General features: G+C 33.4%; 2 protein-coding genes across 3 annotated transcripts; one reads left to right on the top strand and one right to left on the bottom strand.

Moving 5' to 3' along the window:
* Window positions 1–76: 76 nt before the first annotated feature.
* On the top strand, window positions 77–8,141 carry LOC134696394 (ubiquitin-conjugating enzyme E2-17 kDa). Of its 2 annotated transcripts, none has more exons than XM_063558145.1 (5): window positions 77–298; window positions 415–495; window positions 2,272–2,387; window positions 3,867–3,955; window positions 5,828–8,141. In XM_063558145.1, the coding sequence occupies exons 1-5, from the start codon at window positions 255–257 to the stop codon at window positions 5,972–5,974; spliced, it is 477 nt and encodes a 158-aa protein (XP_063414215.1). In that variant the 5' UTR covers window positions 77–254; the 3' UTR covers window positions 5,975–8,141. The 2 variants fall into 2 exon arrangements, with proteins under 2 accessions (XP_063414215.1, XP_063414214.1); XM_063558144.1 differs by having other exon boundaries at window positions 4,811–8,141.
* Window positions 8,142–15,977: 7,836 nt separating this feature from the next.
* On the bottom strand, window positions 15,978–21,788 carry LOC134695959 (deoxycytidylate deaminase-like). Its single transcript, XM_063557462.1, has 5 exons — window positions 21,671–21,788; window positions 20,526–20,637; window positions 19,271–19,406; window positions 18,331–18,544; window positions 15,978–16,449 (listed from the first exon to the last, which is right to left on the bottom strand). The coding sequence occupies exons 1-5, from the start codon at window positions 21,712–21,714 to the stop codon at window positions 16,350–16,352; spliced, it is 606 nt and encodes a 201-aa protein (XP_063413532.1). The 5' UTR covers window positions 21,715–21,788; the 3' UTR covers window positions 15,978–16,349.
* Between the last annotated feature and the right edge of the window lie 1,638 nt (window positions 21,789–23,426).

The following is a 23,426-nucleotide window of genomic DNA, read 5'->3' as shown; positions in this document are numbered from 1 at the left end:
CTCTCCTTCTGAATGTACGGAATCTGCCGAATTGTGACGAATGGCATTTACCGATTGAAATATCACATGATCTTATTTCATTCGAAACATTCGTTAGATTTCTTCAGATTTATCCATCTGCACAGAATACCGAAAAACGAAAAGAACCCGTATGAGAACGTCATAAACAAGAAAAATCTCTCCGCATTAATTAGGGAAATATCAATCAAATACTGCGATAAAGGCACAATTATTGTAAAATATAACGTATAACAATGTCAACACCTGCTAGGAGACGATTGATGAGAGATTTTAAAAGGTAGTGTAGCCCTATTCTCATTTAAAACGAATTATGTACTTCAAAACAGTTATCAAACATGGCTTCCGTTTTTGTTTATATATTTTTTTTACAAAGTTCTTACTGTTCATTTTCAGATTACAAGAAGATCCACCTGCTGGTGTAAGTGGTGCCCCAACAGACAATAACATAATGTTGTGGAATGCAGTAATATTTGGGTAAGTTTTGTGGAGAAACATAATTTGTCATAATAATCAGGTCAATCCCTATTCATTGTCATTGAATAATCAGAGTTTACTAATTCCAGCACAACAACATTAAACATTTAGGAACATTTGAATAAGTTACAGGTGCCCTTTCATGGAAAGAATAAATAAAAAGCCAATTACAAACATGCATCATCTTCTACAAAAAAACTGTGTATCTTTTAGCCATATTGCCATATAAGCCACAGATCTACTTATGCCAATGCAACTGCCAGTGCCTATGATACACTTTAACAGGGTGACCCTAGAAATCTTCTGGTAGCGTGATTTCAGGGATCCTGGTCGCATGAATAATTAATTAGATCCTGGTGTAGTCTGAACTGAACCACAAAGTCAATTAAAAGTTAAATATTATACAATTTAAATAAGGCACTGGCTACGGTTACATGGAAATGTAACAATAATAAAAATATTATTGTTACATGGGAGACTAATTGCCGGAATGCAAAGTTGGCGAGGAACCGAAAAATTACGAATGTAACAATAATTACTGAGGCTACGGTTACATAACTTTATTGTTACATGAAAAACAGTACGCTTGTTTATTAAACTTAAATCTTCTATAGTCGTGTTGCTTAATTCTTTCATATGTACCAAATAATACTTGTAATAATGATAGATAGTAAATATTATTATTCAACAAATAGTGTTTAGGGTGAGAGAAAAAAAAGAAAACTTGGGATGCGTTTTAAACGAAACTGAAACAATATCAAGACATAAATTTCATACAGCTATACAACTTGACGCAAATTGATACATCAAAAGCAAAGTTTGCTAACTGTAACTTAAATACTAAGAACTTTTGTATGTACACGTTTCCGTGGAGGATGTAATTGTGTTCATAAAAAATGTCGGACTTTCAAAACCAGTTACTGGATTTGTAGAAATTGTCATTGTAAATAAAAAGTTACAGTAAATAAATTGTATGTAATAAATTTATGTATTGTAAATATAAAATAAATGTCTACAACTTTTATAATTTAGTACATATTACTAGTCCCATCGTACATTGCTGTTTTTCATGTAACAATAACGCAATGTAACCGTAGCCTCAATAATTATTGTTACATTCGTAACTAAACAGGTCCTTGCCCAACCATGCATTCTGGCATTTAGTCTCCAATGTAACAATAATATTTTTATTATTGTTACATTTCCGTGTAACCGTAGCCAGTGCCTTTAAATAAACCAAAGAAACAGTTATACAAGTTTACAACATTTAAACTGCAGACTCAACAATATGGGGGCATAATCTTAAAACTTTGAAGAACACTTATCTCGAACAAAAAACTCCCTCTCTAGAGCTGTTTTCTTTCTATACCATTCTACATTTATTTTCCTTAGTATCCTGATTACAATATGGTTAAATGACTCTGATCAAAGAAATGATAAACAGGGCAACAGAATTATTTTGACATTTTTCAAATACAGATTTTCATTATGACTCATGGGCTCATGTGAGAACTCTGTTATGATACATGATATCGATCCTGACCCTGTTATGGTTTCCAGAAAACATCAGAGAAGAACAATGAATCAAAGAAAAATGCCACCAATTAAGCATGCATATGTGGAGTCTCATGTTAAAAGAAGAGACTTGACACTACTGCATCCCTATAATTATAAAATGATTTCTTAACATACATTTTGAAATTTGAGCTTAGTTTGTTTACAGTCTTATTTTATTGCTTGTTTCATGAACTTTATTTGTTATATATTCTGTTTTAGGCCACATGACACACCTTTTGAAGATGGTACATTTAAATTAACAGTAGAATTCACTGAAGAATATCCAAATAAACCCCCTACAGTACGATTTGTATCTAAAATGTTTCACCCTAATGGTAAGTGTGTATTTAGTACAGATTTCCTACAGTACGATTTGTATCTTAAATGTTTCACCCTAATGGTAAGTGTGTATTTAGTATAGATTTCTACAGTACGATTTGTATCTTAAATGTTTCACCCTAATGGTAAGTGTGTATTTAGTACAAATTTCCTACAGTACGATTTGTATCTAAAATGTTTCACCCTAATGGTAAGTGTGTATTTAGTACAAACATCCTAAGAATGATGTAGAGCTTGACATATTATTAGGTCCTGGTGCTCATTCAAACTCATAGATAAAATTGAGAATGGAAATGGGGAATGTGTCAAAGAGACAACAACCCGACCAAATAAAAAACAACAGCAGAAGGTCATCATAGATACATGTATAAGAAGATGTTATGAGTGCCAAAGAGACAACTCTCCATCCAAGTCACAATTTGTAAAAGTAAACAATTATAGGTCAAAGTATGGTCTTCAACACGGATCCTTGGCTCACACCAAACAGCAAATTATAAAGGGCTCCATTAATGACTAGTGTAAAACCATTTAAACGAGAAAACCAAGAATCAAATCTACAAAATAAAAAGAGAAATGAGAAACATTTATGAACCACATCAACAAACAACAACTACTGAACATCAGATTCCTAACTTTGGACAGGTGCAAACAAATACAGCGGTGCTTTTAAACGTTTTGATAGGGTACATTGTTTTATTACATGTAGGTACAACCCTCACCCTTTCCAGAAACAATAGTGTAACATCACAACATAGAAAGACACATACACTATAAAATATCAGTTGAAATGGCTGGACTCAATCAAAAGACATATTAACACAAGTGAACATACACTTACTTATAAATTTGACTGATTAATTTATGAGCTGTATATAATGACAAGTTAACAAACGCATCTTTCTTTGTGTTTTATACAAAGTTCCAGAATAACCATCAATCCACAACACATTTTGGTACAGGAATGTATTCAATTATTTTTATGCCCCACCTACGATAGTAGAGGGGCATTACGTTTCTGGTCTGTACGTCTGTTGATCTGTCCCGCTTCAGGTTAAAGTTTTTGGTCAAGGTAGTTTTTGATGAAGCTGAAGTCCAATCAACTTGAAACTTTATACACATGCTCCTTATGATATGATATTTCTAATTTTGAAGCCAAATTAGACTTTTAACCCCAATTTCACAGTCCACTGAACATAGAATATGAAAGTGCGAGTTTCAGGTTAAAGTTTTTGGTCAACATGGTCAATGTAGTTTTTAATGAAGTTGAAGTCCAATTACATGTTCCCTATGGTATATGATCTTTCTTATTTTAATGCCAAATTAAATTCTTTGCCAAATTTCAGGGTCCATTGAAAATGGAAAATGATAGTGTGAATGCGGCATCCGTGTACTTTGGACACATTCTTGTTATTTTATGAATTTGTATGAATTGCTTGTTGATAATGTATTTATTTACTAACATTATATTGTTTCAGTTTATGCTGATGGTAGTATATGTTTAGATATTTTACAAAATAGATGGAGTCCTACATATGATGCATCAGCCATTTTAACCTCTATACAGGTAAGGTTACATATAACACTAGCCATATTTACCTCTATACAGGTAAGGTTACATATAACACTAGCCATATTTACCTCTATACAGGTAAGGTTACATATAACACTAGCCATATTTACCTCTATACAGGTAGAGTCCTACATATGATGCATCAGCCATTTTAACCTCTATACAGGTAAGGTTACATATAACACTAGCCATATTTACCTCTATACAGGTAAGGTTACATATAACACTAGCCATATTTACCTCTATACAGGTAAGGTTACATATAACACTAGCCATATTTACCTCTATACAGGTAAGGTTACATATAACACTAGCCATATTTACCTCTATACAGGTAAGGTTACATATAACACTAGCCATATTTACCTCTATACAGGTAAGGTTACATATAACACTAGCCATATTTACCTCTATATCAGAACATGGGTATTAATCATCAACCATTGTATCATTTGTAAGATTTTACAAGACATTACACATTTTACTTTGCTGGTATTTTAATAAAAATTGAAAAAAAACTAAAATATATTTAAAAATTTACTCAAGGTCAAGGCATTTACTTGTTATAGCCAAGCAAATTTAACAAATATTGAAATATGAATGTGTATATGTACAGTGAAATTATCATATGAGTCATTTATAAGGAATTGAGAGATTATTGTCTTCAGTTGGTTGCTTCCCTTACATCATGTTACTTTGTACAGGTGCTTGGAAATTAAACAATTAGAAATAAACAGAAAATAAATTATTTTGGTTTAACATCCCGTTGTTGACGACATTACTTTAGGTCATCTTCATCATCCATATCTGTCATCATCCTAGCACATTATTGTCTCTTTCTGATTTTAGTCTTTACTTCACGATCCAAATCCAAATAGCCCAGCAAATAATGAAGCTGCTCAGTTATATAGAGAAAATCGGCGAGAATATGAGAAAAAAGTAGCATCAATAGTGCAACAAAGCTGGCAAGATGATTCGGACGATGAGGAGGACACAACTAAAGAATTGTCATAGCAACAGCTTTCATTAATTAGACATGCAGTTAAAAATCTCTCCATTGATAATGTACACATATCTTTTCCTTGTAAGGGGTTGTCTCAGAACTTTTCCTTATTTGGTGTCGTTAATTTTAAACTACATGTAGATTTTATAACTAACATCATTTTAGAATGTTGATCAGCATATTGAGCTGTTTATAATTCTGAAATTCAGAAAATAGTCATGTCAATTGAACTCGTAAAGTATTAGAATTTCAATATAAATATGTTATGAGACAGCCCCTAACAGTCATTTCTGAAAGGGCAACATATGTTTGTTAATGTTTGATTGAATTGTACCATTTAGATGTGTTCCAGTCTTGTTAAGTCCAATGTCAGTTATGGTATTGTTAAGTAAGCACCAAAAAAAAAGAGTAAAAATATGCCTGACAAATGGGTAATTTTTCATCTGTTGCTAGTTACAGCATCATGTTTTTAATCAGTTGTAAAATTCAAGGGATTTATTTTATTTTCACTTGTGTTTTATCAAGTTTTACAAAAAAAACTTATGATTGAGAACAATCAAATCAAAGCATTTTTATGATCAGATATCTGAAATGAGAAAGTTTTTAGGATTTTTTCTGTGATAATGATTTATGTAGTATGACTTAAACATTTCAGAGATCTTGATCATGTTGGTAAGGGAGGTAACTTGTTGTCTGCAATGATAAATTGTATTAAGGCCACACAGACAAATCTCTGTGTTAACAGTTCATCTATTCAATAGTAGTTAAATGGTTATAAATTCTAACAATGAACGTTATCATATAGTCATAAAATACTGTAAATTTTAAAATAAAGTTTAGTCCCAATTTGGGTATTATTTCAGTCTTTGCTTGATGAACCAAATCCAAATAGCCCTGCAAATAATGTGGCAGCCCAGCTATACAAAGACAATAAAAGGGAGTATGAGAAACGAGTTAAAGTTATTGTAGAAGAAAGTTGGATTTTTCATGGGTCTATTGAGGACGATTGAATAACATGGTCAGGTCTACAAACATCATAATTATATCAATGTTTTATTGTATAAAACTTTAAAAACACTTCTAACTGAGTTAGTTGATGTAAAGATTTTTTTATATTCTTATTTTAGATCTGTATTTTTGGAAAAAATCCTTCTGAATTCTGAATATTTGCTATTTTATAATTGGAAATGTTTAAAAATTGAAGAAGAAGTTGGTTTATATTAGAAATTGCTTAGAATTGTCAACAAACAGTTAAATCCAGGGAAAAGCGTCAAACAATTGAGCTCACAATATATTTGGAAGTTGAAATAAGATGGTGGAGGACATATTTGATTTCTACTTTATATTTTGAATACCTTCTTTTTATACCAAAAACAGTTGTATGTTGTAAGTCATTTTAGGGTAGTGTGGGGAGACATTGGGTATATGTCAATGAGACAATCCATGACACTTGATCATGTATTCAGTTTAGATTCTTAAAGTAAATGAAAAGGAACATTTGACCCTTATACATTAGAATACAAAGTTCATCACAGTTTTATAGATTCTTTATATGGAGTTAACCTCTCCTTTAGATAGACCATTGACCTTGGTGTCTAATGAGAAGTAGAATATGAAGCAGGGAGACATATGTCTCTATCTGTATGAAGTATTATACCAGAAGTGCTGTAATTTATAATGATAGGAAATTGTATGTGTACAAGTTTCTGTATAAGACTATTTTGTTTTATTTTATACCTATTGTATCATCAACTTCTCTACAGTGGGCTGTTATCACTAGTCTGTGGTAACCATGGTAACCATTGTTTTATAATATATTCATGACAATTTGTTGTCATTCTTTATAAGTCGGAATAATAGCTCCACAATATGTATTTAATAAAATAACAATACAATGTAAATATCATTAGTTTGTTTCGTCGTCAAGTAACTGACCTAACTGTTAATCCATTAGTTCTGTAATGATAGATCATTCATTATTAAAACCTTATTTATAATTGACTTTTTATAGTGGTACAAATATGTAAAACTTGTTAAACTTGTTAAGTTATCATGAGGGACTAGGTAAAGTTAACAAAATACAGTATTACGGGTCTGAGATATACAAAAATAGATTAACAGACCCCAAAAATATAGAATAGACACCAATGGCCTAAAAATATTAGAATATTTAAATAAAGCCCTTTTTAAATACATAGACACTGGAGAGAAATTGATGATATTGTTTATTACTTTGTGGGCACACAAATAATAAATGGACTTCATCCACAATGCAAATACTTGTATTTGTCTTGTGCAGATTTCAGTATAATTATTGTATTATTATTATTGTTTTGTTCCCAGGGATACTTTACAGAGTAGTTATAATACAAGTTTTTTTATGCAGATATTATTTTCATTCTTGGTAATTTTAAAGTTATATTTTTCACTTGAATAATTTATAATCAAAACCACACTTGAAGGATTTATGTAAACATTTATATGGCTACTCAAATGAAGATATATATTTTGATGAGTTTCACTTCAATACAGTATGTATCCCTGAGTACTATGCTTTGGTTGTTTTTGTTATTGTATAATGTTGCCTGTATCATAAAGTATTGTGGTGTACTAATACTAGGTATATTTGAAGGTACACCAGAATTCTTATTAAAGTATTTCATTGGTCACATAACTTCACTCAAAGATTTCTGTGTTATATTATATATTTAAACTACTTTTGTGTTATTATATAACGAAAAGACTTGTGTTTATATTATATAACTTTTAATTGTTAATTTTATTAGTTATATACATCTATCATCTGTTCTTGCCCACACAATTTTAGGTCATTAATCAAGGAAAGAATTGATGATCTAAAATTTGTGGCATTATCCAATTAAAATGAACGTTACATAAGAACAATGAATATAAAGCACTCTATCTGACTATTATTATACCGATGTCATATTCTGTCTGACTATTATTATACCGATGTCATATTCTGTCTGACTATTATTATACCGATGTCATATTCTGGGTTATAGTTATTATGTTATGAACCACTTGAGTGAACTTTCTTTGTATTATCTCCGTATAACATGATCTATTTATCATGAGTTATTGAGTTTTGTTTCATTTTTGTAGTGATCATTGATAATGTCTTAAAATGAGACATTAAAATTGAAAAAAAGTTTAGTTGTCTTATTATTTAAATATTATTTCTGAAGGGCATTGTGAGGTTATCATGTGCTAGTTTGATCTCTGAAAGGCATTGTGCGTTCATTGTGTGCTAGAGTGATCTCTGCCCGCTGATTCACAAAGCTTTCAACATTTCACTTTATTCATGACCCTTAGTTCTAACTCATAGCTGATCATTCTTAATGAAATGACTGAAGAAAAAAGAGTATATAAACACATGAATCAAAATAGCTACAAGCACCTGGCAAAAGACATAGGCATAAGATTAGTGACAATTAAAAAGCCAAAATTTGACAACAGACACCACCGTAAACTTCACACAGTTAGTGTTACAGTAAAAAATAAAAAAGTATAGGCTACCAATCTATAAAGACCAAAGAAACAACACTTTTATTGTGTTCTTTATAAGTCACAGTGATGCCTTCAACACAGAGCAAACATTCTCACATAATACAATAATAGAACTAGTTGGAGCATCCCACAGGCAAGATATTCTCCTGACAAAACCCAAAGTATAGAACCAGTTGGAGCAGAAAATGTTAGTTCATCCCACAGTCAAGATATCCTTACTGACAAAACCCAAAGTATAGAAACAGTTGGAGCAGAAAATGTTAGTTCATCCCACAGTCAAGATATCCTTACTGACAAAACCCAAAGTATAGAAACAGTTGGAGCAGAAAATGTTAGTTCATCCCACGGTCAAGATATCCTTACTGACAAAACCCAAAGTATAGAAACAGTTGGAGCAGAAAATGTTAGTTCATCCCACGGTCAAGATATCCTTACTGACAAAACCCAAAGTATAGAAACAGTTGGAGCAGAAAATGTTAGTTCATCCCACGGTCAAGATATCCTTACTGACAAAACCCAAAGTATAGAGACAGTTGGAGCAGAAAATGTTAGTTCATCCCACAGTCAAGATATCCTTACTGACAAAACCCAAAGTATAGAACCAGTTGGAGCAGAAAATGTTAGTTCATCCCACGGTCAAGATATCCTTACTGACAAAACCCAAAGTATAGAAACAGTTGGAGCAGAAAATGTTAGTTCATCCCACAGTCAAGATATCCTTACTGACAAAACCCAAAGTATAGAACCAGTTGGAGCAGAAAATGTTAGTTCATCCCACAGTCAAGATATCCTTACTGACAAAACCCGAAGTATAGAAACAGTTGGTTTAATTAATGTCAGAGTTGAGCCACCGACATAGAATGAAAACTGTTGCTGACAAAACCAACAGCATAGGGACAGTGACTTTGGATGTTCATCTTTTCTGAGTTCAGCCTCCAACACATTAAAAAAAAATTGCATCAACATGTACTGGTTTGAGTTATTACATCTGTGCATTTTTCAAACTCTGCAAACAGTTATACAAATTGCTTATAACCTACAACCAACATTATCTGCAAACCAAATATAAAATTATCCAGGATATTATTGAACTTATCTAATTATATAGCAGGGATTGAACTTAAGACTTTGGCAATTGTAGCCCACAGTTTAAATTTTGTATCCTACATCTAGTCCTAAACAAGAAAAGCAGAAATTGAAGAAGCTCACACCAAATTTTAGGGGCCATTGCCAATTTCAAACCCTGTATTGTGACGAAGGCTACAGAAAGTGGGTCACTAGTTTTTGTTGAGCCTGCAACTTTTGTTGCAGAAAGCTTGAAATAGTGATGGTGATCCGGCAGCAGCGGCTCTAGCTTACTTCTTAAAAGCTTTATATTTTAGAAGGTGGAAGACCTGGATGCTTCATACTTTGTATATATATGCCTCATGTTACAAAGTTTCCGTCAGTCACATGTCCAATGTCCTTGACCTCATTTTCATGGTTCAGTGACCACTTGAAAAAAAAGTTCAGATTTTTTGTAATGTTGAATTCTCTCTTATTATAAGTAATAGGATTATTATATTTGGTATGTGTGTTCCTTGCAAGGTCCTCAGGCCCGTCAGACAGTTTTCACTTGACCTTTACCTCATTTCATGGATCAGTGAACAAGGTTAAGTTTTGGTGGTCAAGTTCATATCTCAGATACTATTAGCAATAAGGCTAGTATATTCGGTGTATGGGAGGACTGTAAGTGTACATGTCTAACTGGCAGGTGTCATCTGACCTTGACCTCATTTTCATGGTTCAGTGGTTATAGTTAAGTTTTTTGTGTTTTGGTCTGTTTTTCTTAAATTATATGCAATAGGTCTACTATATTTGGTGTATGGAATGATTGTAAGGTGTACATGTCCAACTGACAGATGTCATCTGACCTTGACTTCATTTTCATGGTTCATTGGTCAAAGTTAAGTTTTTGAGTTTTGGTCTTTTTATCTAATATTATATGCCAAAGGTCAACTACCGGTATATTTGGTGTATGGAAATATTTTATGATCTATGTCAGTTCTGCAGGTTTTATTTGACCATGACCTCAATTTCACGGTTCATTGGACAATGTTAAGTTTATGTGTTTTGGTCTATTTTTCTCAAACTATAAGTAATAGGTCAACCATATTTGTTGTATGGAAGCATTGTTAGCTGTACATGTCTGTCTGCCTGACATGGTTCATCTGATCTTTACCATATTTTCATGGTTCACTGGTCTATGTGAAACTATCTTGGTTAATTTTAAGTTTATGTGACAGTTGTAATAAAGCTTTATACTTAAGACTATCAACATAATATCAATGATTAGTAAAGAAGGCGAGACATTTTAGCGTGTGCACTCTTGTTGTAATGTTAAATTCTCTCTTATTATAAGTAATTGGATAACTATATTTGGTATGTGTGTAGCTTGCAAGGTCCTCGTGCCCGTCAGATAGTTTTCACTTGACCTCAACCTCATTTCATGGATCAGTGATAAAATTTGAAAAAAAAGGCAGGACAGGATTTTGAGTAAAAAAAAAAGGCAGGATGAGTAACTTGGCAAAAAAAAAGGCAGGATGACAATTGTAAACCAGATGCTTCGCAGGGCGTAGCTTTATACGACCGCAGAGGTTGAACCCTGAACGGTTGGGGCAAGTATGGACACAACATTCAAGCTGGATTCAGCTCTAAATTTGGATTGTGATTAAATAGTTGACACAGCATAGGTTTCTGACACAGAATGAATGTGTTCTAATGAATTTAAAATTTTTGTTTTCTCTTAAAGCAATTCACTATGCTGTTCAAAATAAATCCTCTCAAAAAAATGTTTGAAGAAATTTTCTTTTTATTTATGAAATTTCAAATAAGAAAAATTGAACCCAATTTTTTAATCACATCCCCCTTTCCCTTATTCCAAAACTAATCTCAATTAAAATATTCTAATGGAGTTTGCAACAATAACTACTAATTTAAATACATCATAAAATATTAAGATGTAAAAAAACTGCTTGTTATCACTGAATGGTAAAGATTATTTAAATTTATCAGTTGGTAGTAAAAAGTGAATATACATTGTATATTGTATATAACAAAGATTTAAGTTGATTCTGGACAAAGAAAGATAACTCCAATTAAAAAAAAATCTTGCAATAAGATATTTCTTGCTTACTATTTTGGACAAAGAAAGATAACTCTAATTAAAAAAAATTTTGCTATTTCACAATATTGTGAAATTAGATATTTCTTGCCATTGCACAATACTGTGCAATTGAAAAGACTTGTTATTCCACAATACTTAATATGATAATTTTAGATCCTGATTTGGACCAACTTGAAAACTGGGCCCATAATCAAAAATATAAGTACATGTTTAGATTCAGCATATCAAAGAGGCCCAAGAATTTAATTTTTGTTAAAATCAAACTTAGTTTAATTTTGGACTCTTTGGACCTTAATGTAGGCCAATTTGAAAACGGGACCAAAAATGAAGAATCTACATACACAGTTAGATTTGGCATATCAAAGAACCCCATTTATTCAATTTTTAATGAAATCAAAAAAGTTTAATTTTGGACCCCGATTTGGGCCAACTTGAAAACTGGGCCAATAATAAAAAATCTAAGTTCATTTTTAGATTCAGCATATCAAAGAACACCAAGGATTCAATTTTTGTTAAAATCAAACTAAGTTTAATTTTGGACCCTTTGGACCTTAATGTAGACCAATTTGAAAACGGGACCAAAAGTTAAGAATCTACATACACAGTTAGATTTGGCATATCAAAGAACCCCAATTATTCAATTTTGATGAAATCAAACAAAGTTTAATTTTGGACCCTTTGGGCCCCTTTTTCCTAAACTGTTGGGACCAAAACTCCCAAAATCAATACCAACTTTCCTTTTATGGTCATTAACCTTGTGTTTAAATTTCATAGATTTCTATTTACTTATACTAAAGTTATGGTGCGAAAACCAAGAATAATGCTTATTTGGGTCCCTTTTTGGCCCCTAATTCCTAAACTGTTGGGACTTAACTCCCAAAATCAATACCAATCTTCCTTTTGTGGTCATAAACATTATGTTTAAATTTCATTGATTTCTATTTACTTAAACTAAAGTTATTGTGCGAAAACCCAGAATAATGCTTATTTGGGCCCTTTTTTGGCCCCTAATTCCTAAACTGTTGAAACCAAAACTCCCACCTTTCTTTTGTGGTCATCAACCTTGTGTCAAAATTTCATAGATTTCTATTAACTTAAACTAAAGTTATAGTGCGAAAACCAAGAAAATGCTTATTTGGGCCCTTTTTGGCCCCTAATTCCTAAAATATTGGGACCAAAACTCCCAAAATCAATACCAACCTTCCTTTTATGGTCATAAACCTTGTGTTAAAATTTCATAGATTTCTATTAACTTTTACTAAAGTTAGAGTGCGAAAACTAAAAGTATTCGGACGACGACGACGACGACGACGACGACGACGCCAACGTGATAGCAATATACGACGAAAATTTTTTCAAAATTTGCGGTCGTATAAAAAGTCAGGATAAGCTAAGAAAAAAAAGGCAGGACCGAATAGACTGAAAAATATAAAGGCAGGACAGAGATGACAACTAAAAGGCAGGACAAAATTTTTCATCCTAGCCCCCCTCCCCCTCCCCCATAAAAATCAAATGGTAGCTCCCTTAGGTCAACTATATTTGGTGTATGGAAATATTTTATGATCTATATGTCTGTTATGCAGGTTTTATTTGACCTTGACCTCATTTTCACAGTCCATTGCTAAAGGTAAAGTGTTTGTGTTTTGGTCTCTTTTTCTTGACCATTTTCATGGTTCATTGATCAATGTTTCGTTTTCTTGGTTAATGTTGAGTTTATGTGACAGTTGTAATAAAGCTTTATATTTTAGGTCTATCAACATAATATCAATGATTAGTAAAGAAAGCGAGACATTTCAGTGTGTGCACTCTTGTCTTTGGTTAGTAGGAAGATTCACAGTGTTTATATGATATCCTATAAACGTCTACATTTTGTGTAATTCATGTTTCAGTATTAATGATTAAAAGGAGACTGACAACCAGCAGCAAAACAAGGTCATGTAAACTCTGCCAGACATAGCCACCCTGTGGTAAACTCTGCCAGACATAGTCACCCTGTGGTAAACTCTGCCAGACATAGTCACCCTGTGGTAAACTCTGCCAGACATAACCACCCTGAGGTAAACTCTGCCAGACATAGTCACCCTGAGGTAAACTCTGCCAGACATAGCCACCCTGAGGTAAACTCTGCCAGACATAGTCACCCTCAAGGTAAACTCTGCCTGACATAGTCACCCTGTGGTAAACTCTGCCAGACATAGTCACCATGTGGTAAACTCTGTCAGACATAGTCACCCTGAGGTAAACTCTGCCAGACATAGTCACCCTGTGGTAAACTCTGCCAGACATAGTCACCCTATGGTAAACTCTACCAGACATAGTCACCCTGTTGTAAACTCTGCCAGACATAGTCACCCTGAGGTAAACTCTGCCAGACATAGTCACCCGGTGGTAAACTCTACCAGACATAGTCACCCTGTTGTAAACTCTGCCAGACATAGTCACACTGTGGTAAACTCTACCAGACATAGTCACCCTGAGGTTAACTCTGTCAGACATAGTCACCCTGTGGTAAACTCTGCCAGACAAAGTCACCATAAGGTAAACTCTGCCAGACATAGTCACCATGTGGTAAACTCTGCCAGACATAGTCACCCTGAGGTAAACTCTGCCAGACATAGTCACCCTGTTGTAAACTCTGCCAGACATAGTCACACTGTGGTAAACTCTACCAGACATAGTCACCCTGAGGTTAACTCTGTCAGACATAGTCACCCTGTGGTAAACTCTGCCAGACAAAGTCACCATAAGGTAAACTCTGCCAGACATAGTCACCATGTGGTAAACTCTGCCAGACATAGTCACCCTGAGGTAAACTCTGCCAGACATAGTCACCCTGTGGTAAACTCTGCCAGACATAGTCACCCTGAGGTAAACTCTGCCAGACATAGTCACCCTGTGGTAAACTCTGCCAGACATAGTCACCCTGAGGTAAACTCTGCCAGACATAGTCAGCCTGAGGTAAACTCTGCCAGACATAGTCACCCTGTGGTAAACTCTGCCAGACATAGTCACCCTGTGGTAAACTCTGCCAGACAAAGTCACCATGAGGTAAACTCTGCCAGACATAGTCACCATGTGTTCATTCTGTGAAACAAATATAGTTGAATTATCTGAGAAACAGATTTCACCAGGAAAACATAATATTATAAACTGTGAATAAAAATGAGGTAAAGGTCAAATGAAACAGGTCTGCCAGACTGACTTGTTTACTTAACAATAATTTCATACACCAAATATAGAGTTGACCTATAGTACTGCTTATAGTATCTCAGAAAAGGACTTAAACATTGATCAATGATACATAAAATGAGATCAGCTCAGGTGAACTCTGTCTTGGAGAAAGTTTCGACCTTGCAAGGAACTGAAAATGAGGTCAAGGACAATGGACATATGACAGACAGAAACTTTGCAACATAAAACATCTGCAAAAAAGGTGTGAAACCTCCATATATTCTACCCTCTGAAATACAAAGCTTTATACAAATAGTTTACTACAGGATAGTGATCCCTATATATACATTTTGCGACTCATCGCAGTCGAGACAATAACAAACCAAATCTTTCAAATTTTTCTGAAAAGATTTCTCAAGTACAGGATTATGTCAATACTTTTGTTTTCCATAGGATCATACATGTCCTATCGTTTCAAACTGATATCTTTAATGTTTCTTGTCCTCTTTCCAATGTCAAATGCAGGCTGACCTCTTACAATAACACACAAGCTTGCTTCCTTTTTGTTTTTTAGGTGTCATATTTTTGTTTTCTGTTGAATCATTTGAAATAATGTCATGCTAGGAAATCTTATTGACAACTATACATTATGGATTTTGCTCATTGTTGAATGACAAGGTTGTATGGTACCCTTTAGTTGTAACCTTATCGTTTCTTTGGACTCGGATGTAAAGCTGGCTCAATGGCAATCATACCTCATATTTCCTTTAATTTGTAGAGTATTTATAACGGTAATGTATAGCTATCTCAATGGCAATCATACCACATATTTCCTTTAATTTGTAGAGTATTTATAACGGTAATGTATAGCTATCTCAATGGCAATTAAACTTCATATTTCCCGTTTGATATTTTACAGTTTTTTGTGGTGAAAAATAATTTGACATTGTGGCTTCAGAAGAATGCCCAAGCACAATAATCCCTCAGATTAGGAACCATTTCATAACAGTTTTACTTCAAAAAGATAAATAAATATCAAACTATTTACATTCTATATTTATTATACTATTCACTTCCATCACAGACTTTATACATAGATATAACTTAAACAATGAGAATAATTATGACGGCTATTTATTACTTTCTGCCATTATCTGTAATCCCTGGTATCAAGTATTGTGGTTTCATTTATTTTCCCTGGAAACAATTTTAATAGTTCGAGAAAAATCTCTATTCAATCATCTGTTTTGTTATGTGGTCTTATGGAAGATGCTAAGATTTGTATTGTATAGAGTATCTCAGTTCCTTGTTTCTCCCTACCAATGAAAATCCAACTAGTATTCAGGTCTCTACTGTTCATTATTCTAAACCAATGAAAATCCAACTAGTATTCATGACTCCATTGTTCTATTGTAATGTTAAGTGTCTTTTATTCAATCTTGTAACATGTGTTATTCCAATGTCCATGTGCTAAGCAATGTATTCTGATTTGATCACAATATATAAAGTAATGTATGTTAATCTGATTCCTTGTTTAGTACGTCTTTAACTTCTTGTGTCATATTTTCAATCACACTGAAATCTATTAGAATCTGCGTTTTCTTGGGAATATGTTGTCTGAAAAATAAAAGTAACAAAAGTTGTAAATTGCCTTTTGTAAACACTCTTTTGGGGAGTAATTATATATCAGCAGTTGAGATTGAATGGTAAAACTTTTTTTTATATTTTTTTTAAAGTCCGACAGATTGAGAGCCAAATATTTTGTGTATGTACAGTTTATTGTTGAAAAAGGAGTGTGTTAACCACTAAATGTCTTCCCTTTTTTTTTGATTGCTGTCTGTCTGAACTCTTCTTACAAGTGTTTGATTTTCTCAACAAACAGTTTTGATGTTTTCTAACACATGTCTGAACTTTTCTTACAAGTGTTTGATTTTCTCAACAAACAATTTTGATGTTTTCTAACACATGTCTGAACTTTTCTTTAAATACAAGTGTTTGATTTTCTCAACAAACAATTTTGATGTTTTCTAACACATGTCTGAACTTTTCTTACAAGTGTTTGATTTTCTCAACAAACAATTTTGATGTTTTCTAACACATGTCTGAACTTTTCTTACAAGTGTTTGATTTTCTCAACAAACAATTTTGATGTTTTCTAACACATGTCTGAACTTTTCTTACAAGTGTTTGATTTTCTCAACAAACAATTTTGATGTTTTCTAACACATGTCTGAACTTTTCTTACAAGTGTTTGATTTTCTCAACAAACAATTTTGATGTTTTCTAACACATGTCTGAACTTTTCTTACAAGTGTTTGATTTTCTCAACAAACAATTTTGATGTTTTCTAACACATGTCTGAACTTTTCTTACAAGTGTTTGATTTTCTCAACAAACAATTTTGATGTTTTCTAACACATGTCTGAACTTTTCTTACAAGTGTTTGATTTTCTCAACAAACAATTTTGATGTTTTCTAACACATGTCTGAACTTTTCTCATACACATGCCTATTTCCAATGACATATCCTTGTGATGCTAGTTATTAAACTGTAGCTGTGTCCATTATTCATTTACCTGTATTTCACTCCAGCCATGTCCATCATTAATTTACCTGTATTTCACTCCAGCCATGTCCATCATTAATTTACCTGTATTTCACCCCAGCCATGTCCATTATTAATTTACCTGTATTTCACCCCAGCCATGTCCATCATTAATTTACCTGTATTTCACTCCAGTCATGTCCATCATTAATTTACCTGTATTTCACTCCAGCCATGTCCATCATTAATTTACCTGTATTTCACTCCAGCCATGTCCATCATTAATTTACCTGTATTTCACTCCAGCCATGTCCATCATTAATTTACCTGTATTTCACCCCAGCCATGTCCATTATTAATTTACCTGTATTTCACCCCAGCCATGTCCATTATTAATTTACCTGTATTTCACCCCAGCCATTATTTCACTCCAGCCATGTCCATCATTAATTTACCTGTATTTCACTCCAGCCATGTCCATCATTAATTTACCTGTATTTCACTCCAGCCATGTCCATCATTAATTTACCTGTATTTCACTCCAGCCATGTCCATCATTAATTTACCTGTATTTCACTCCAGCCATGTCCATCATTAATTTACCTGTATTTCACTCCAGCCATGTCCATCATTAATTTACCTGTATTTCACCCCAGCCATGTCCATTATTAATTTACCTGTATTTCACCCCAGCCATGTCCATTATTAATTTACCTGTATTTCACCCCAGCCATTATTTCACTCCAGCCATGTCCATCATTAATTTACCTGTATTTCACTCCAGCCATGTCCATCATTAATTTACCTGTATTTCACTCCAGCCATGTCCATCATTAATTTACCTGTATTTCACTCCAGCCATGTCCATCATTAATTTACCTGTATTTCACTCCAGCCATGTCCATCATTAATTTACCTGTATTTCACTCCAGCCATGTCCATTATTTATTTACCTGTATTTCACTCCAGCCATGTCCATCATTTTCCTTGAAGCAATGAATTCTGGTTTTTCATGATATTTATCTGAATAGTAAACGACTTGTTTGATACCGGACTGTATAACAACTTTAGCACACTCATTACATGGGAACAAAGCCACATATATTGTACAGTTCTTTACATCGGATGAGTTCTTGTTCAGAACAGCATTTAATTCTGCATGGCAAACTGAAAATAAACACATAATGATTCACATCGGATGAGTTCTTGTTCAGAACAGCATTTAATTCTGCATGGCAAACTGAAAATAAACACATAATGATTCACATCTGATGAGTTCTTGTTCAGAACAGCATTTAATTCTGTATGGCAAACTGAAAATAAACACATAATGATTTACATCAGATGAGTTCTTGTTCAGAACAGCATTTAATTCTGTATGGCAAACTGAAAATAAACACATAATGATTCACATCAGATGAGTTCTTGTTCAGAACAGCATTTAATTCTGCATGGCAAACTGAAAATAAACACATAATGATTCACATCTGATGAGTTCTTGTTCAGAACAGCATTTAATTCTGCATGGCAAACTGAAAATAAACACATATTCAGTTTAATTTTATGGAGAAGTAAGCAATCCTAAATTGCCTTTTGTTTTGAGGTTTCCCAAAATGTTCTGCATTTTTTTTATACAAATCAACAAATATAAACTGTATCATGTGCAATAAATTTAGACATTTTTTACCTCTGACCACACAATTTAATGTAAAATATTAGACGTCATAGAAACTTAATAACTTCATGGTGTTACAAATGACACTTCAGTAGCCCAGGCAAAATTTGAGTTGTCATTGAAAACTGCTATTTGGAAACATACAGGCTAGCTGCTAGAGAAGAGCAATGTACATGATGTAATTTCTTCTAAACTTAGGTGTAAAAACTATATAATACCATAAAGCTGTTTTGTTTGTAAAACATCTGAATGTTCACGTCCCCATGGCATTAAATCGTCATGACAACCAATTGGCATACCATTATATCCAATTCCAACAATTTTATTTTCCTCGTTAACAATACAAGCCCCTACCTGAAAGGTAAACAGAAATTAAAGATGTATATTTCTTTTGGTGTCATATGGTGTTTTTAGGGGTTGTATTTCAAGATTATCAAGTTACTGTCATAATGAAGGAAACCAATATCTGCTACCGCATTACCTTTTGAAGTTAACAGATATAAACTATCTATTAGTTGTTTTAGTTTTTTACATATACATTCAGTACAGTATTATCAAAACTATTATATACTCACTTAATATTCAGATTTTTTTTAGTACATTTACCATAGTGGTTTTTTAAACAATGTTATTGCTAGATTTATAATTGAATTTTTTTTATGTATATGCTGCCTTCTTGAAAAGTAATGATAGCAAAATTTTAAATGTGTAATTTTTTTAATTTAGTAAAACCTTTTCTTTCACAATTGGAAAATTTCACAATATAGAAATAAGGCCAAAAATAAAATTTCATTCGTTTGATGTTGCCGACCCACCCACCTAAAAAGAAGCCTACCTGAGCAATTTTATAACAATAACTGTTTTAAAAGTTTTGTAACTTCTACTGATGTTTTTCATGATCTGATCATCATTTTCTTGTCTAGATCATATAAGTTATGAGGTGGAATAGGACCTTTATCAGGACTCCGGGATCAGCTGTTTTTAAGCTCTGGATTTCGGGATTGGCCCTTTCCGGATCCAGGATTTTTTTTTTTAGGATTTTAGGATGACGGGATTTACTTTATTTAATTTCGGGACCTCGAAATTAGTGTTTTTAAACCCGGGAATTCAGAATCAAGACCCCCTCCTTTCCCCCCTCAGTTATGTTTTGGTTAAAAAAAAACAAATACCTACTGACCTGGCCAACCTTACAATTTTGAAATATTTTGATCTACAGAGAAACTCTGGTTTATCCACAATTTGTACCTTAGCTTAGACAGCTGGTTATCTGGAGCCTGTGTTGTCTTTGGTAGAAAAGCAACACTGATGACAGACCCCATCCCCAACAAATTGTCAATGACCTATTGGTGAAAGGATATATTCCAAATCATACCAAACGATAACAAGTACTGATAATCAGGCTAGTATCACCATTTCAAGAGTCACTCCCCAAGTAGATATAATCCTAACCATAATAACATCAATATATCTTACCTGGGTTCTAGGATCTTTGCTTCTTTGTGCAGAAAGAAATGCAATTGCCATGAAATAATCAGGCCAATCTAAATAGTTCTCTCGCTTACCATTTATAACACCAGTGACTTCACTAAAATAAAATTTAATTTTATGTTTATACATAGTTAATGAAATGGCTTAGATAATAGGGTAGTAGACAATTCTTTTTTTAAAATAAGTTATATAAGATCATTTCTTATAAAGACAGTAAGGATAATCAAGAATTTGCACTTTCCAGACCCATTTGACAGAAAAACGAAATAATCATTTCCCTCTTTTGATGTTGAATAGCTGCGGTTCCCCAGATCAGAAGGAAATCTGTTGATAAATTGCTGAGAGCGTCAAGGGAATGTGTACCACAAACTGACAGTGTTTCAGTGAAAGGCCAATATTTACCATGTCTGCTAGAAATAAAATTCAATTTTGCTGGGCAAACATGCAATGACGGAAATAATGTAAAAGAAGATGGACACAACTGGTTTTTCTCCTATATTATTAAACCAAGATGTTATACTGACTGATTTGATAATTTTTTTGTTTAAAAAAATATAGGGTGGGTTTCATACACCTAATCGCTATTTATTCCATTCCGGATTAGTTATAAAATTACACAACTTTTTCATCCAGTTGAAGCTATCTGGGACCCTGTTTAAACAATTCACCATGCTTGATACTTTTTAATGAGACCTGTTTAAACTACCGTAAATACTACAAGCAAAATAACTTTATACTTCAATTTTAATTTCGAAAAAAGTGGAGCATACTATATCAAAGTTTCTTGATGATCACTTTCTAAAGTTTTTACTCCCTCAGCTCACTACTGATGACCTCCATTTTTCGGCCGGTGACCTAAACAGGAAGTTGTTTAAATGACTGTTTTTCCCGGAATGGACTAAATAGCGATATTAAAGTGTATTGGGGTCTGAGCATGATGCAGGATTGCTTGGTTTTAAATTTTAGCGCGACACCATGAAAACTGGAAACACAGTCTGGATGGACACTATTTTTCAGAGACAAGTGACCGTGAGTAAGATTATCAGCTGTCAGATTATAGGACTGACAGACTCTTGGAGTGTCAGATTATAAGACTGTCGGATTATAGGTTTGACCCCAATAATACGTACCATTTCTCTTTAAAATCGTCGCTAATGTTATTTGCTGATGACATCGTTCATAAATTTCGCGGGAAGATTCTTCTTTAGAATAAAAGAAAAATCCAAAGTGTTCCGAATGAGTAAATCAATCCGGAACAGACATGATTTGAATCCGAAAACTAGAACTTTTAGTAATTCTCTGCAACCACTAACCAAGTTCATTAAGTCTAACTGATCAAATGATCTAGTAATCAATTAAACCTGATAAATGATGTCACTAAGCTTGACATTCAACCCTCCTGCTAATACACCTTATCGCTATTAGCCTACTCGGCCGCTTGACCTTTTGACGCATACAACAATCACTGTTCCATTGTGCCGTCATATATGTTGTTTTACGACACAAAATTTTACAGGAACCTGTGTGATATCCAGTAATGGCTGACAACTAGCGATAAGGTGCATGTGATCTATTTAATCCATTAAATTTGACAAATCATACTAACCATCAACTGCTGAAAATTGACAATGCTGTGATCGAACCATTTCTTAAATTGGTCTTGGTCTGTGGTATATCAATCTACTAAATCAATCTAATCATGTGATCTATCAAATCAGTCTAAACAGATTATCTATCAATCAATTAAAATTTGTAAGGGTTCCGCAGAACCCAGTGTCTCAAAATTTACTTCTGGATACTATCTTGTGATCAAAAATAAGCTTCAATCCAAGTTTGGTACAAATCCAGGATAGTTTAAGAAAGTTATTAACAATCTATTAATAGGAAACACAAAGAGATGCTGGTAACAAGTCAGAAATAAATCACTTCCATTCCTTTGTTAGATGTGTTTACGCTTTTGATATTGCCACTTTATAAAGTACTTTTAAGTTGGAATTCTCATTGGAGCTGTTTTTTTTTTAAATTTTACTTTTAAGACTGGACTGATCACGTGATCTATCAATCCATGAAAATAGTGTTTACTTTTACCAGATTTTTGGCTGTGTATACTGATCCTTCCCATGACAGTAAAGCCCTTTTATATCAATTAAAACACCTGAACATGTGACTTCAATTTATCAATACTACATGGCCCAAAAACTTACTTATGGAAATCAATGAAGCAAAGAAAATAGAAGAATTACACATTTTTTTTAAAGGTCAGCTGAAGCCCACTTCTGGATGTGATTTCCTCGCTGTATTGAAGACCCATTGGTGTCCTTTGGCTGTTTTCTGCTCTTTGCTTGGGTTGTTGTCCCTTTGACATATTTCCCTAGATACATCCTTACAATTAGGTTTATTTGGATCTTTTAAAAATTAATGAGACATACACCTTAACCCTCTTTGCTGCCAGAGGGACACATATTTCCACACCGGCAGTGTTTGAGGGACACATATGTCCGTGGTGAAATTTATGCAAGCTTCTTATCAATGCTGTATCTCTTTTAATTAAAAAAAGCGAGATTAAACAGTGTTATGTTTTTTTCCAATGGGTCCTAAATGTTACAGTCATTATGTTGTGACGTCATATATAAAATGACGTCGTTGTTTGGCATGTTACGTCACAGACGTTGAGCTGTCGTATTTTCCCGCATATGAAATGCAACCTTGAAAAACGATCGGCAGCAAGAGGGTTAAGGGTTTACTTTGTCCAATGCAATGGAATTATGGGTTGTGTGACTATCATGTTTATAAAGACACAGGGTCCATCTTTTGAACATGTATCAGTTTTTTTCCCAATTATCCTGCTCACAGACAGGGATGTTAAAGGTGCCACTTATATGGCCT

The sequence above is a fragment of the Mytilus trossulus genome, chromosome 14 (assembly GCF_036588685.1).
Source record: "Mytilus trossulus isolate FHL-02 chromosome 14, PNRI_Mtr1.1.1.hap1, whole genome shotgun sequence".
In the NCBI taxonomy this organism is placed as follows: Eukaryota; Metazoa; Mollusca; class Bivalvia; order Mytilida; family Mytilidae; genus Mytilus; species Mytilus trossulus.
This window is presented reverse-complemented; position numbering and strand designations above follow the sequence as displayed.

Excerpts from the sequence above, each read along its gene's own strand:
- LOC134696394 (XM_063558144.1), top strand. The coding sequence starts at position 255 with ATGTCAACACCTGCTAGGAGACGATTGATGAGAGATTTTAAAAG. Across the intron at positions 2,388-3,866 it reads TAAAATGTTTCACCCTAATG|TTTATGCTGATGGTAGTATA; the intron begins GTAAGTGTGTAT and ends ATATTGTTTCAG. Across the intron at positions 3,956-4,810 it reads CCATTTTAACCTCTATACAG|TCTTTACTTCACGATCCAAA; the intron begins GTAAGGTTACAT and ends TTCTGATTTTAG.
- LOC134695959 (XM_063557462.1), bottom strand. The coding sequence starts at position 21,714 with ATGTCATCAGCAAATAACATTAGCGACGATTTTAAAGAGAAATG. Across the intron at positions 19,407-20,525 it reads GCAAAGATCCTAGAACCCAG|GTAGGGGCTTGTATTGTTAA; the intron begins GTAAGATATATT and ends TTTACCTTTCAG. Across the intron at positions 18,545-19,270 it reads ACAAACAAAACAGCTTTATG|TTTGCCATGCAGAATTAAAT; the intron begins GTATTATATAGT and ends GTTTATTTTCAG.